General features: G+C 37.7%; 1 protein-coding gene, 1 non-coding gene and 1 pseudogene across 2 annotated transcripts; 2 read left to right on the top strand and 1 right to left on the bottom strand.

Moving 5' to 3' along the window:
* The first annotated feature begins 669 nt into the window (after window positions 1-669).
* LOC133822562 (uncharacterized) lies at window positions 670-6,477 on the top strand (annotated as a pseudogene).
* A 2,479-nt stretch (window positions 6,478-8,956) lies between these two features.
* Window positions 8,957-9,063, bottom strand: LOC133828274 (small nucleolar RNA R71). The gene has a single exon (XR_009890902.1). It is a non-coding gene; the product is annotated as a small nucleolar RNA R71 (small nucleolar RNA).
* Window positions 9,064-9,781: 718 nt separating this feature from the next.
* Window positions 9,782-16,322, top strand: LOC133823987 (uncharacterized). Its single transcript, XM_062256848.1, has 4 exons — window positions 9,782-9,974; window positions 10,080-10,218; window positions 10,369-11,412; window positions 15,485-16,322. Exons 1-4 carry the CDS (start codon window positions 9,782-9,784, stop codon window positions 16,320-16,322), a joined length of 2,214 nt encoding a protein of 737 aa, XP_062112832.1.

Raw genomic sequence — 16,322 nt, 5'->3', positions numbered from 1 at the left:
TTTACAATTTTTAAAATGACAAAAAAAAAACATAGAACACTAATTTAAGATCGTCTTGGTAAATGGAATGGATATTTCCAATTCGTTTCAACTTCCAATATGAATTTAAACAATTTTTTTTGCTCAATGGAATTTAAGCAGGTTTTTATTTTTAATTTTTTATCAAAGAATTGAAGCAAGTTGATTTCATTTTCCTCAATACTCAAAATGGTACCATTTCTACTGTTCTGATCTGTGTTTTTAATTTCTACATACATAGATGCAAACAAAGTTTGTTCCTTTGCAAATGACTAGTGCTCCTTCTAACTAAGGTAAGTGCTAAATATTAGAAAAACACTGTATAATTAGCAATAAAAGACTGATATTTTGTGGATTTATGCTCTAAGGTTGCTATGTCAAATATTTTTTTGGGTAGCTTATAGTACTATCAAATTGATTGTAGTCAACTTGCAAATCGTTTTACAAAAATCCCTTTGATTTTATGATACAATGCCTGCTAATAAAAACTCATGCTTCTTTTTTTCCTATGTGTAAAGCAAAAAAGCATGTTCCGATAATGTAGTCTCTTTTCATGGTTTCATAAAGGAGAACACTGCTTAGTATTGGTGTATTTTTATACCAACTGTTATGTTTAGTAAATGTGTATGATTCCAATTAAAGCTCTTTTCCTTCAGTGGTAAGCGATCTTTGAATTCTTGCTCTCACTCATCTTTCTTTTGCCTTATAGATCTTTACAAAGATACTTGGAAGAAAAAGGTGCAAGTAGTTGTGATGGGAAGCTTAATCGATTATGTTTTTTCTTGGTCCATCCAGGATGTTCTAAACAATGATCTCTATAAAACCCAGGTATTATATTATATACGTATATAGACACACAAAAAGGGTTTAAACAAATTTGATTAATGATGGGTTTTCAAGTATGAGATTTTTTCTTTTCCATCTTGGAATAAAGTACTCTTGTTTAAGTTGTTGTCATTTTCTAATTAGCATTAATATTATTATTATTATTCAAAAAGACTAATAATGATATGTGTGAGGATAAATATTTGAATACTTTTATGATTGAAGTACCTAAGCTTGTTGGGGAGCAGGTGAAGCAGATTCCCCAAACCTTCTCTTCAACAGCTGAATACTTGGAATCATTCATTACTCCACTTATAGAAGAAACTCGATCAGATTTGTATTCAAACATAGCAACTTTGTCAGAGTCACTTTGTTGTGAAATTGAGGATATCGAACCAACCAATGATTTTAGACTTCCAAAAGACTTGTTTTACACTCTTGAATTTAACTGTGGTATGATAAAGAAGAAAAATAATGATGACAATGACAATGATGATGATGATGATGATGATGATCTTGGAGTAGGAGACCTCATTGCCATAACAAATGTAAGACCAAAATGCATCAATGATCTGGATCGGCCAAGAAGACCTTACCTCATTGCTTTTGTGCAGCGTCGATGGGTAAGGGTTGAGGATAATTGTCTTGTACTTTTAATTGTGTCATCAAAACCTATTTCGATTGAAGACAACATGGGGAAAAACAGAAAGAGTGAAGAAGCCCTTTTTGCTGTTAAGCTGATGAACATGACTACAAATATCCGTATTTGGAAGGCACTACATTCTGATCCGGAAACAGGAAATATGAACATCATCAAACAAGTTCAGCATACCCCATTTGCTGTAAGAGAGTTACTCTTTGCTTGGTTTATGTTTCACATCAGCATGTGATTGTGGAATATGTGTGTGTGTGTGTAAATTAACTTAAAATATGGTTTTGCAGGAGGCAGAAGATTGTACTCTCTGCCATGCTGATGAAAAATGTAGTGCTGCATATTCAGCTATGAAGGCCAGAGTCAGCAATTCAGATTTAAATGATTCCCAGCAAGCTGCAGTTTGGAGCTGTATTGAGACTAGAGAATGTAATCATCTGAACACTGTTAAACTTATTTGGGGGCCTCCAGGGACGGGGAAAACTAAGACAGTCGGTTTTCTATTGCATTCCCTCCTTAAGATGGGATGTAGAACATGTACATGTGCTCCAACAAACACTGCCGTGTTAGAGGTGACGAAGCGGCTCGTGAAAGGAGTTGCAGAGTCATCAAAGTATAATGGCTACGGGTTTGGAGATGTAGTTTTGTTTGGAAACAAGAAGCGAATGAAGATTAAGGATCATAAAGAACTTTATGATGTCTTTCTTGATCATCGTGCTGACATACTTTATCTGTGTTATGCTAAAGAATCTGGATGGAACAGCAATTTAATTTCCATGATTTCTTTGCTAGGACCCTGAAGAACAATATAATCTATACTTGAAAGAACGGGAAGCAAAACAATCCGTGAATGATGAGAATGCAGAGAAGAATCATCTGTGCCTAAAGAATAGGGAAACGGAGAAAGTTGGTAAGAAAATACTTGCAGATAAGAGAAGCAACAAAGTATGGCAGCAGGTTATAGTTTCAACATTAAAAGAAAACAGTAAGAGCAAGGAAAAATCAAAAGGTAAGCAGAAAGAAAAGCAATTGAGTCGAAAAGAAAAGGATGGTAATGGCCACTCTGGAAATAAAGAAGAAGATAATGAGGTCAAGGAAGCTGTTAGTCCTTTGACTTTTGAGGATTTTGTAAAGAAAAAGTTCATTTGCTTTGGGGAAAGGCTGTACTTTTGTGTTGAGAATTTGTATAAACACTTGCCAACCTCCCTAATTTCACTTGAAGTAGTGGAGAAGATGTTTGAAGCGTACTACTCTCTCAAATCTTTTCAAAAGTTGGTGCAAGATGTTTCGAGTGATGTATTAAAGAATATCAACAAGCTTTCAATAAATGAAGATCACAACTTTGTTAAGTTCGATGTTGCAAGAAGAAAGAACCTTCATACACTACAATCACTTCCTGAAAACTTTCCGTCAAATCCTACAGAGGGCTTTTCTATGGCCAGTAAGATGTCGATCAAAGAATTCTTCTTGGAAAATGCATTCATGGTGTTCTGTACTGTTTCTAGTTCTGCTAAATTGGCCAAAGCAGAAATATTGGTCATTGATGAAGCTGCTCAGTTAAAAGAATGTGAGTCAGCCATTCCTTTACAACTTCATGGTTTGCGTCATGCTATACTCATTGGAGATGAAAGGCAACTCCCTGCAATGGTCAGAAGTGAGGTAATTTGAGCTTTACTACCATTATTGAATTTCATTTAGTCTGTTTTTCACTTGCTGGTGAATCATTTATTAGTATGTTCACCTGTGTAATAATGGAATTTCATGGTCACTGTTAGATTTCAGCAGAAGCCAACTTTGGAAGAAGTTTGTTTGAGAGGTTGACTTTTCTTGGCCATAAGAAATACCTTCTCAATGTCCAGCATAGGATGCATCCCTCAATAAGCTTATTTCCAAATAGGGAGTTCTACAATAATCAGATTTTGGATGGTCAGAATGTTAAACTTGGAAACTACAGTAGACGTTTCCTTCCAGGAGAAATGTATGGCACTTACTCCTTCATTAATGTGCCACACGGAAAAGAAGAATTTGATTACAAGCACAGTAGAAGGAACATGGTTGAGGTTGCTGTGGTCTCAGATATAGTTGCAAGCATTTATAAAGGTACTCAAACAATCAAACTTATTGCAAATGTTTATTCTCTTGGCCCCATTTGATTTGCAGGATTGAGAATAATAGTTGCTTGGAATAACATTCCACTTGCCTTGAATCCCAATCATTTCTAAAGTTATTAAGATGCAATAAGAAAACAAGGTGCTTTTCTTGGTGGGTTAGATTATTTGTAGATGTTTTCTGCAATTTTTTATTTCTAGCAACTTTGGATATATGATAGAGGATAATGGTTGTCTTTTTTTTTTGGTCTTAAAAAGAATTTAGCCTCACAAAGCAGAAGGTTAGAGTTGGAGTGATATCACCATACAAGGCACAAGTACATGTAATCAGTGAGAAAATTGGAAAAAAATATAGCTCAGATGCTCAAAGTGATTTTTCTTTAAGCATTCGTTCCGTTGATGGATTCCAAGGTGGAGAAGAAGACATAATAATAATCTCTACAGTTAGATGTAATGTGAATGGATCTGTTGGTTTTCTCTCCAACCGTCAGAGAGCAAATGTGGCTCTAACTCGTGCAAGGTAACACTTTCGCATACGCCCCCATAAGTTCATTATGCAGTTAATCATTCTTTATTATTTAAGTTTGCAACTCATTCCCCATGATATTTCTAGCTTTAATTTTTAAAATAATCAACTGCCTTTCAAAATAGGTGGTGTACTTAACAGAATAATGAATTTTAAGCACTAATGGCAGAAAATCATCCTATTGCGTATTTTTTTTCTCCCCCATTGAATGTTGGTATTGAAACAAGTATATACAAATATTATAGCTGTATGTTATGGTGGAGTTATAAATATTATAGATATTATGGTGCAGGTATTGCCTTTGGATAGTGGGGAGTGGAACAACTTTGGTCAACAGTGGCTCTGTTTGGAAGAAACTAGTGATTGATGCTAAGGAGCGCAACTGTTTTTACAATGCTGAAGAGGACAAAAACTTGACAAATGCTGTTATAACTGCCTTGCTTGAGCTTAATCAGCTTGATGTTTTAGCTAATGCTGATTCACTTCTGTTTAAAAACGCAAAATGGAAGGTATTACCAGTCCCTAATTGGTATATATCCTCTTGTTAGTTTAACTTTTTAATGGTAAAGAACTAAGAATATCGAGTCGTACATCCACTTTAATGTAGGTTTGCTTCACTAATTCCTTCTGGAGATCAATGAGAAGAGTTAGAAACGACGAGTTGTTTAAGAAAGTACTAAGTCTGTTGGAGAAGCTTTCGAGTGGTTGGCGTCAACCACAAGCAGAGAAAAACCATGTTGTCCACGGCGAAAGTTCCTCCCTATTTGTTGAGCATTACATGGTTAACAAGAAATTTTCCTTAATCTGGGCTGTAGACTTTGTCAGGGAAAGGTCTTATTACACTCAGGTTTTGAAGGTTTGGGATGTTTTGCCGTTACTTGACTTACCAAAGCTATCAAAGAAGCTTGACATTTTCTATAGAGACTACACAGTGGATAAGCTGACTCGTTGCAAGCACATATCCAATGAAGGGTATGCAATTATTTTTCAAACACTTTGATCTTTTTGTATGTTAAAATTCCTTTTCATTAAGTTTTTGCTTTCCTAAGTTTCAAGGCAGTAATCTACAAGAGGATTCTCAAATAGTTTTCTTGTGGTCTTTAACATAACATGATGAATAGAACTATAAACATTTACATGTTTGAACTCAGAGAAAAGAGTGTTAAAATTGTAACAAATATAGTTGAATGAAAAATGAACTGAGTTTCATTGATTGAAGCAGGGGAATACAGAAGCTTATATAAGCAGAAGCAATCAGTTACAAGTGGTTACAAGCAGTAACAAGAAGAACCAACTACTTTAACTAACTTGTCATAACGGAACTTAACCACTTCACCAACTTACCAAATGAGCTAACTTTATAACCAACTCATCTTGACTAAAATTGCATGCATGAAACATTTCCATACGTTTAATAGCTTCCAAATGTAGGTAGTGAGTTAAGTTGCATGTATTTTTCTAGTTCATTCCCACATTTAATGATGTATATAAATCTACTGAACTAAAAAGAGAGCTGTTCTTGTTTAAAATTTCTATAGGAATTTGGTGGTTCCAATGAGATGGCCAGTGGATCCAAGCTCTTGTGAAGCAAATTCTGCGCAGTACTTGTCGAATTCACTGGGTTCACTGAGTCTAAGGGATGAGGCAGAAGCGTCAAGAACTAATAAGTGAGTGCCATTGAGTTGTGATACAGTACTGTTATACAGCATCAAGAACTAGTTTTTGGTACTCATTTGATTAAAAGAAAGTTATATTATCTAGATTAGATAAAACTGCTTATTTCTAGAAATGGTAGGGGATTCAAACTTCTTATGCAAGAATATTGTTTAAACATTTTCATGTATTGATGCATGTCAGAGTCAGAATTCATCCGAATGCCAGAAGATTTGCAAGGAAAGATTGTCTTTCTTGGAGAAGAGTTTAACATTAAATTATCCATCTCTCCACTCCATTGATGAGGTAAACAGTAATGAATTCTGAATTACTTTTCTGACTATCTTCTCAATTTATTTTTTTTATTTTTCATTTTCAAATTATGATCTCTTGTCTTTCTTTGCAGCACTAATGGGAGTTGATTGGCCTACTTCTTTGTGGTTGGGAAGTAGTTTGTATGTATCTAATGTAATACAAAAGAAACTCCAAACTCAAAACTAGTCATACTGCCTATTAATTAAGTACTGAATCATTGTTGCGTGTACGTGTGAAATAGACCATGTTTCACTGCTACAATTTAGACTTGAATCTTTCGTCATTTATGATAAATCAATCCATTTGAAGCTTTTACATAAATTTAAAAACTTTTTAAAATAATACTCATTTCCTCTATCTTTTTTAATACTTGAAGTTGGAGAACAATATGCAGATATGGTGGGAGATTATGTTATAATAATGGGTCACTTTTTTGAACATTTAAAATAAAATTAAAAAAATTGAAATCATGTGCTGTAGAGTAGAGTATATGTACTTGCACACTCTCAATGAATGTTCTACTCTATCATTAAAAATACATCACTAAAATTTTACTTTTTATATTTTACATCAAACATTTATATTATATTATACATCAGCTTATCTATATTTTCTGGATATTATTTCAATATTAAATTTTTATTCATTAATATACTCGAAAAGGAGAGAGAAAGAAAGATAAATAAAATATAATTAAAATGGGAAGTGAAAGAAAGAAAAAAGAATAAAATATTTATAGCTCAATTAATAGTTATCTCTAAATGTGGAGTAGTACTATTCATTGAGGTAAAAAAAATGTAAAATACCTCAAATTTAACTCATCCATTAGAAAAGCTTATTTTTACCATTTTCACTCAATATTTTAAAGAATGAATCATTTTCCCTTGTCCACTGGAGAACTCACGTTTAAAATCAAAATAGAAAGGACGTGTCGTACAAAATAACATGCACATTCTCAGTGAGACGTGTCATGTGTGATATTGATAAGCGTACAAAATATACGCTTATTTATAACATTTTCATATTGATTTAGTTGTTTTTCTCAAGAGAAAGTTTCCATTTAATCTGTTTGGTGAACTTGTGCAGTGTGTCGTAATAATTCTGATTTGTTCGAGAATGTTGATAAATATTTGTTTGAGTAGTCAGAATTGGTGAACATTTGGGAAATTTGGTACAGGCGATATATCGCCTGCCTTGGGCGATATATCAGCACAAGGAGCAGTTTCAATTTTTGGCTTAGCAGAAACGACATCAGAAACTTGCGTTTTTATCGAGCACATTCAACAGGCGATATATCGCAGTGTCTTAGGCGATATATCGGCACAATGGCATTTTTGGAAATTATTATGGAAATTCGTAGGTTTTTGGATTTTTGTAAAAAGAATAAAAAGAAGATCAAAAGAATGAGAAAAGGGAAGCATTCTGACGACAGCGGGAAAGAAACAGAGAAGAATCCACGTTTATTTTGTTTGTGTTTATTTATGCTTTTGAATTTTAGATTGTGTGATGAAGTTTAATATTATGAACTAAATTTTTATTTAGAGTATTTTAATGTAGTCACTGGATATTCTATTATTCTTTAATGCAATTTCTATGAATCTTTGAATTTATGGTTATCTATTGTTCTTATGTTTAATGCTTGTAATTGATTGGCCATCTGTTGCATGATTATTGGTTTTAATTCAATATCTGAAAAGTGAGAATTGGAATAGCTTTAGACAATAGACATAGATTTCAATTTAGAACGAAAGTATTAAATTGGTTTGTGTAGCAATTAGGTTTTTGTTCTTAATGCGGTTTATATGTAGAATTTATTATAGACATGTAGAAAATTCACAGATAAACTGAATATTTTATATCTTGAGAAAGAATAGAATTGTTAATAGTAAACTTGCTATAATCATAGATCAAAGAAACATATTAGTTGTATTATTAATTGAATAGAATTGAAGGTTGATGAAATTAGAATACTCTAATATTTCGCTTGTATTAAATTTCGTTAATTAAATCTTGCTTTGCTAGTTTATTGTTCATTGTTAATTGTCACTAAATTTTCATTAGTCAAATAGAAATAAAAGTTTGCTATTGGTAATTATTAGATCAATTCCCTGACGGAACAATACTATATTTCCACTACTATTACTTGTTTATTCGATTGCGTATACTTGCGCAGTAAGAAAAAAATTTGCAACAAGTTTTTAGTGCCGTTGCCGAGGAATTGATATTCTATTAATATCAAAATAGTTAATTTTTATTCTAATTTGGTTGTTTTTATTATTTGAACTAATCCAAGTTGTCGCATTCTGTTTTAATAGGTGAATCTTTTGTATGCGACGTGAAGGATCTGCAAATCTTGTGCCTGTTAATCCTGAAATCGAAAGATCCTGCAGACAAAACAGAAGGAAAAAGAGGTTGGAAGCATCAATGGCTGCCAACCAAAGAGACGGGGTTAACAATAATGATGGTCCAAATCACATCGCTCAGGACCAAAATGTGCCAGCATTAAGAGATTATGTGCTCCCTGCTGTCACAGGAGTGCACTCGTGCATTAGGCCGCCGACTGTTACTGCCAATATTGAGATTAAGCTGACGATGATACAAATGGTCCAGACTTCTGTCCAGTTTGGTGGTCTCCCCAATGAGGATCCTAACTTGCACATAGTGAACTTCCTTGAGCTATGTGCAACGTTTAAGTTTAATGGGGTGAGCGATGATGCAATAAGGTTGAGATTGTTCCCTTTTTCACTAAGGGACAGGGCAAAAAGTTAGCTTATTTCTCTACAGGCCAACTCAATCAATACATGGGAGGAACAAGCTCAGAAGTTTCTCTCAAAGTTCTTTCCTCCTGCAAAAGCTGCTAAGTTGAGGGGAGAAATCAATAACTTCTATCAGAATGAGGGAGAGTCATTGTACGATGCATGGGAAAGATTCAAAGACCTGCTCAGGAAATGCCCTCATCACGGTATAGAGAAGTGGATGTTAGTCCACAATTTTTATAATGGGCTTTGCGGTACTACTCGCACTATAATAGATGCAGCAGCAGGTGGTGCTTTCATGAGTAAAGGGGCTGATGAGGCATATGAATTGTTAGAGGAGATGGCTATGAACAATTATCAGTGGCCTGCCGAACGAGACACTTCACAGAGAAAAGTAGCTGGGGTACATGAATTAGATGCTATCACTGCTTTAACTGCTCAGGTTGCTTCATTGACAAAGTAGTTGCAACAAAACAAGATCTCAGCTCAAGTCCAGGCTATACAGATGCAATCAGGGTGTGAATTATGTGGAGGGCCTCATTTGTATGAACAGTGTACAAAGGCCAACATGTATGGTAATATGACAGTTAATCAGGCTCAGGTACAGGCAGTTGGTAATTTTCAGAGGCCTTATCAGAATTCGTTTTCCAATACTTACAATCCTGGGTGGAGAAATCACCCAAATTTCTCTTGAAGAAACAATCAGGGCCAACAGTCACAGTTTCAAGGGCCATACCAGCAAAACATGTCACAACAGCCTATGAATCAAGCCTCATCGTCACACCAGCCTAGACCGCAAGATCCACCAGAAAAGCCTAATGAATTGCAAGCAGCCTTGTTGACCCTCACTAATACTCAGACTCAATTCATGACTGAGACCAGATCCTCTATTCGAAACCTTGAGACACGAGTGGGTCAGTTGGCCAACATGCTTAATAACAAACCGCAAGGGAATTTGCCTAGTAATACTGTGGTAAATCCTAAAGAGAACTGTCAAGCAATTTTGTTGAGGAATGGTAAGCAAGTGGAGCAGCCCAGTGTACAAAAGTCAGTGGTTCAGAATGAAGAGTTGGGTGAGAAATCAGATACAAAAGCGAATGGGGTTACTGAAGACCACCAGGGTTCAAACAAGTGTCCTCCCTTTGTTGATAACCAGCCAGTTCAAGTTCCATATCCTTAGAGGCTTAGAAAAACTACACTGGATAAACAGTTTTCTAAGTTTTTAGAGGTATTCAAAAAGCTGCACATCAATATTCCATTTGCTGAGGCATTAGAGCAGATGCCTAGTTATGTCAAATTTATGAAAGAGATTCTGTCCAAGAAAAGGAAGTTGGAAGATTATGAGACGGTGGCGCTCACTGAAGAGTGCAGTGCGATATTGCAGAGGAAGTTGCCCCAAAAGTTGAGAGATCCGGGGAGCTTTACTATACCGTGTACAATTGGGAAGTTTGAATGTAAGCATGCTTTGTGTGATTTGGGGGTGAGTATAAATCTGATGCCTTTGTCTGTATTCAGAAGACTTGGTTTGGGGGAGGCTAGTCCTACAACAGTCACATTACAGTTAGCAGATCGTTCAGTGAAACACCCCAGAGGAATCATAGACGATGTCCTTGTTAAAGTGGACAAGTTCATTTTTCCGGCAGATTTCATAGTTCTGGATATGGAGGAGGATATGGATGTACCTATCATTCTGGGCAGGCCATTTTTAGCTACTGGGCAGGCTTTAATTGATGTGCAGAAAGGTGAACTGACACTTCGAGTTCAGGGTGAAGAAGTGGTATTCAACGTGTTTAAGGCTGTAAAGTTTGCAAATGTCAATGATAGCTATTTCAAAGTTGACATGGTAGAGAAAGCGGTGGCAGAAATTAATCTTACAGAGGATTCACTTCAGAAGAGCTTGACAATTGGGGATATAGATGCTGATTTAGACAGTGAGGTCCAAGAGTGTGTACAGTGGATGAATTCTAAAGGGCCGATTTATCAGCGGAAATATGAAGATTTGGGCCAAGGACCTGAAAGACCATTACCATCAGTTCAGAAACCTCCAGAGTTGGAATTGAAATCATTGCCTGCACATCTTCGCTATGCTTTTCTGGGTGAGAAGGAGACTTTACCAGTCATTGTGTCTTCTTCTCTTTCTAATGAGGAGATGGAAAAACTGTTCCGGGTGTTGAGAACCCATAAGTTGGCAATTGGATGGACGTTGGCAGATATTCAGGGAATAAGTCCATCCACAGTTATGCACAAGATCTTGATGGAAGATGACAGTAAGCCCTCTATTGAAGCACAACGTCGATTGAATCCAGCAATGAAAGAGGTGGTAAGGAAGGAGATCTTGAAGTGGTTAGATGCTGGGGTGATCTATCCTATTTCAGACAGTAGTTGGGTGAGTCCAGTTCAGGTAGTCCCTAAGAAAGGAGGGATTACAGTGGTGAAGAATGACAATAACGAACTTATCCCAACGCGTACCGTAACTGGTTGGAGGATTTGTATAGATTATCGTAAACTGAACAAAGCAACCAGAAAAGATCACTTTCCACTGCCTTTCCTTGATCAGATGTTAGATAGATTGGCTGGATGTAACGCCCCAACTCCTGGGACCGTTAGGGTGTGCCTTGTAAATAGTGCTAAACTCGCTAATCGAGTCAATTGGCCAAAATCGTGCAACTAAGTATGATTAGCGGTTTAGGGATTAAACATTTTGGTTAGGGTGTAACGTTTCACTAGAACGTTTAATATATACATTGGGATCTCAAAAATATAAATTTCAGGGTTATTACAGAAAATATTTACAACAGGCCGTTCTAAGCGGCAAAACAGGGTTCAACCCTAGTTCCACTTTAAACCTCGGCCGTGGCGGTCGAGCAGCTGCATATGTACACATCATCACCTAAGCCCTCCAACTCAAGGATGGTCCAGCTTCCTCTTGCCTTTACCTGCACCACATAGCACCCGTGAGCCGAAGCCCAGCAAGAAAACATAACACTATACATAAGCATTATCAAATGATTATCATTATAATCACACGGAGCATAAAGCTTCCAAACCAATGAGTGAACATCACATGATTCAAGAGGGAGAGTGGCTGCTAGGTAAGTCACTAGCCTCCAAGTGCTTATTTCATTCATCGACCCTCGAGGTCGGTCTTGCATTAATGCTCTTTGAGCCATTCAATGCTGATGGTCGATTAGATCTAATCTCCGTTGGCTTGCGTGAACCACGCTAAGATCGTTCTGACTAATAAATCAGCGCTATGTGACCAGTGTCCAGTATCACTGCCGAACTTGACTAGTAAGTCATAGCTTCACAGCTGATACTAACACCTTTGCCAATTCTGACTGATAAGTCAGTGCAACGTGACGAACCTGACTCATAAGTCACAGCTTCACAGTTGATACTAGCCCCTTTGCCAAATCTGACTAATTAGTCAGTACCATGCACAAGTAAGCAATGCTATCAATATGTATCATATGCCAGTTATCCAAGAATAGGGCATTCAGCATGCTTACTAAACAGTTGCCAGCATAATCATGATCATGCACAAACTCAGAGACTCAGCTCTGGCCAATCTCATATTCATCACTCATGGCATGCCCTAATCACATGTTTCTCGTGCATCACATGCATCACACTTAATCATCCAGCATGCCTCAATAATAATCATATGCAAAAGGGCAAGATTGCCAGGCATTCATTATGCTATCAATGTTTACATTTAAACATCCAACATGCGTCAAGAATAGCCATGCATGCCATACTCAATAGCCAACCAACATGCATCATAATAGCCATGCATGTCATGCTCAATAGCCAACCAACATGCATCATAATAGCCATGCATGTCATGCTCAATAATCAACCAACATGCATCCATAATAGCCATGCATGTCACATACACACGGGGTGCAGTTTTCTTACCTTGGGTTCGAGCGAGAATTAATAAAAGAAACTACCTTTGAGAACGATCAGCTTTTAGTCCTTTAGCGCTCACTTAGTCATAACCAAACATAAGGTAACATCAATAAAAATGATCAACTTAAGTTCCCAAATCAATATCTAGCCTCCGGGACATCAATCCCCACTTAACCGGGTACTAGGTGCAACCTCGAGGCTTAAGGCTCGAATTCCCAAGCTTAAAACCCCTTTCTTGGCAAAAATGACCTTAACGGCCGCGACCCTCCTTGGCCATGCCGCGGCCCGCCCCTCAGACAGAGGCGCCCAAACCCAGTTTACTCCAAGGGCCGCGACTCTCCCTGGCCATGCCGCGGCGCAACCCCTAGTTCAGCCAAAATGACAACTCGCACACCAGATTTCTCCCCTGCGTTTTCCCTAAGAACCAGCCCCTCAAACCTGTCTCAAATCACCTCCAAGCACACAACTAAACCTCTAAACATCACCCATAACTTCCTCTCATCAAAACCCAACCTAAACTTCACTTAAAACCTCCTCAAATCCATACCTCCATCAAGAAACCAAAAGCTGAAAACTAGAACTTAAAAACAGAGCACACTAGTAAATTCACAACTGGAACTCATCTCAAACATGGTTTTGAATCCCCTTTAATGATTGAAAGAAGTCCCCTAGCTACCACCTTTGATTTCCTAGCTCAAAACCTCACGATGGCCTCAAGAACACCAAAGAAGGATGAAGGGAAGGTAGTGTACGGGAAGGGAAGAGGATAACCTCTGTTTTATCTCTGTTTTAATCTACCACTTTCCACAGCCAGCAACCTTTAAATCATATATATACAAAACCCAAAATGACCAAAATACCCTTAAGCCAATAAAAGCCTCTAAACCATTTCAAGGGTAAAATTGGTATTTTCCACCTATCCCGTTAATCATAATTAACGCTTCCCAATTCCCACTAATCTCCATATTTTCAATTTCCAATAATTCATATCCCGTTACTCTAAAATCCCCGGTAACGCTATAATCATCAATACCATCCCGAGACTCACCCCGAGCCCCGAACTTAATCCCGTTATGACTAGACCGAAAACTTGCTTTCCCATGATCGTCTCACGTCGAAGGGCTCGAACCAAACCACATATAACGTGGTAAAATTATAATTCACCCATATGTATAAAATTACACAATCACGCCCCCAACGGCAAAATTACCAAAATGCCCTTGCATTTAAAATATGAGCCCATATGCATGCATTCACCATCATATAATAATATAATTCACGTAAACATACATATACTCATTAAATATCATAATAAATCAATTATGGCCCTCCCGGCCTCCTAATCAAGGTCCTAAACCTTATTAGGAAATTTGGGGCATTACAACTATCCCCTCCTTACAGAAATTTCGCCCTCGAAATTTATCTGAACAGCCCGGAATAAGAATTCCGCACAACCGATTCCAGTTTCCCAGGTCATGCTCTCGACCTCACTGTTTCTGCAACATACCTTAAATCAAGGTATACTTTGCACCCGCACTGCTCTAATCTGATACTCGCTCAATCCTTTACATAATTTTCTCACTCTAATCTCTAACTGGTCTTAACCAGATCCAAGATCCACCTTAAAGGGTTTCATCCTACTTAGCAACTAACTCTTTAATTCTTATAACCCCACTGAGCCACTCGAAACAGTGTTTACACCTAATTCCATCTCTGGCACTAAATCAATCACCATTCCAATCTTCTTTTAATAAAAAGAAGGCTTGACAGACCACTCGAGAACACATTCAGAACTCACAGACTAGACCAGTCTGTCCTGATCTCACTAACACAATCTAAGTGGTATCCACCACACTGGCTAAGAGTTCCATGCACCACCCTGCACAAACTCCAGCCCTCATATCCGGTATTATAAACATATTGAATCCATGCACAGTGCCAATTGTCACAAGATTTTCTGCTCACAAGCTCAAGAATTACTACACTTTCCTTGCCATTCAGGACTGTTCTTTAATTACTTAACTGATCCACACCCTAGATCAACCATAGTCAGTCATAACTAACTCATGAAACCAACGATGAGTTCTTTCCATAACCTAACTTATCTCTTAAGTTGCCAATACCATATTACTTTTCCCATCACAACGTAACCATGTGATCCCCATATACCATCCATATACATTTCTACATATACATACCAACAAAAGAATAACATGGCGCCAAAGCCAAATAACATAATTCACAACTCAGAACTAGAAGACTGACCTGTCATCCCCGAGGAGCTAGTCTCAGTCTCATACTCTGATTGCCCTGGAATAAACACTCGAGTTGGAATCGAGTTGTTTATCCCCCTTTGCTCATCCTTTACCACGGGGCACCTCTTCACAATATGCCCAACCATGCCACAAGCAAAACATGATCTCGCTCGGCATTCTCCCACATGATGCCTCTTGCACCGAGCGCACTCGGGGTAAGGCGTCCAGCCTTTCTTCTTGCTTGCTCCAATAAGTGGAGGTACCGCTATCTGGGCTCCATGCTATCCAGCACTCTGCTGCCCAACCACTATGCTCTCAACAACAAAAGCCTTCTCTACCACCTGAGCATAGGTAGAGACTTCATACACTGGGGCAACTCTAATGCCCTGAGCTATTCCAGGATTCAACCCCTGAATGAATGGGGTGCCATTTGAGTTTGATGAGAAGTGTCTTGAAGCTTTCAGGATATTAAAGCAGAAATTGGTGTCGGCACCTATAGTAATTTCACCAGATTGGGACCAGCCATTTGAGTTAATGTGCGACGCGAGTGATTTTGCAGTGGGTGCGGTTCTGGGGCAGCATGTTGACAAAGTATTTCGGACTATTTATTATGCCAGCAGAACACTAAATGGCGCTCAGTTGAATTATGCCACCACTGAGAAGGAGCTTCTTGCCATTGTATATGCATTCGATAAATTCAGGCCGTATTTGATGGGGAACAAAGTTATTGTGTATACTGATCACTCAGCAATCAGGCATCTTATTGCTAAGAAAGATGCTAAACCCAGACTTATTCGTTGGGTACTTCTTTTACAAGAGTTTGATATGGAGGTTCGGGATAAGAAGGGTACTGAGAATTTGGTAACGGATCACTTATCAAGACTTGAGTTGGGGGATAAGTCAGAACTTGCTGCAGGAGAGATTAATGAGAGTTTCCCAGATGAACAATTATTTGCAGTGGAAGATGAGTTAGTGCCATGGTTTGCGGATTATGTGAATTATTTGGCAGCCAACATAGTGCCACCAGAATTTGTAGGGCAGAGATTGAAAAAGTTTTATCATGATGTGAAGAACTACTACTGGGATGATCCTTTCTTATTCAAACAATGTCCGGATTTGATTATCAGAAGATGTGTGCCTGAAAGAGAAATGAAGGACATCTTGTTTCATTTCCATGCATCACCGACTGGTGGACATTTTGGGGGAGCAAGGACTGTTGCAAAGGTCCTTGAATGTGGATTTTATTGGCCTACTCTGTATAAAGACAGCTATGACTATGTGAAACGGTGTGATTGTTGTTAA

This window comes from Humulus lupulus, chromosome 3 (genome assembly GCF_963169125.1).
Source record: "Humulus lupulus chromosome 3, drHumLupu1.1, whole genome shotgun sequence".
Classification (NCBI taxonomy): domain Eukaryota; kingdom Viridiplantae; phylum Streptophyta; class Magnoliopsida; order Rosales; family Cannabaceae; genus Humulus; species Humulus lupulus.
This window is presented reverse-complemented; position numbering and strand designations above follow the sequence as displayed.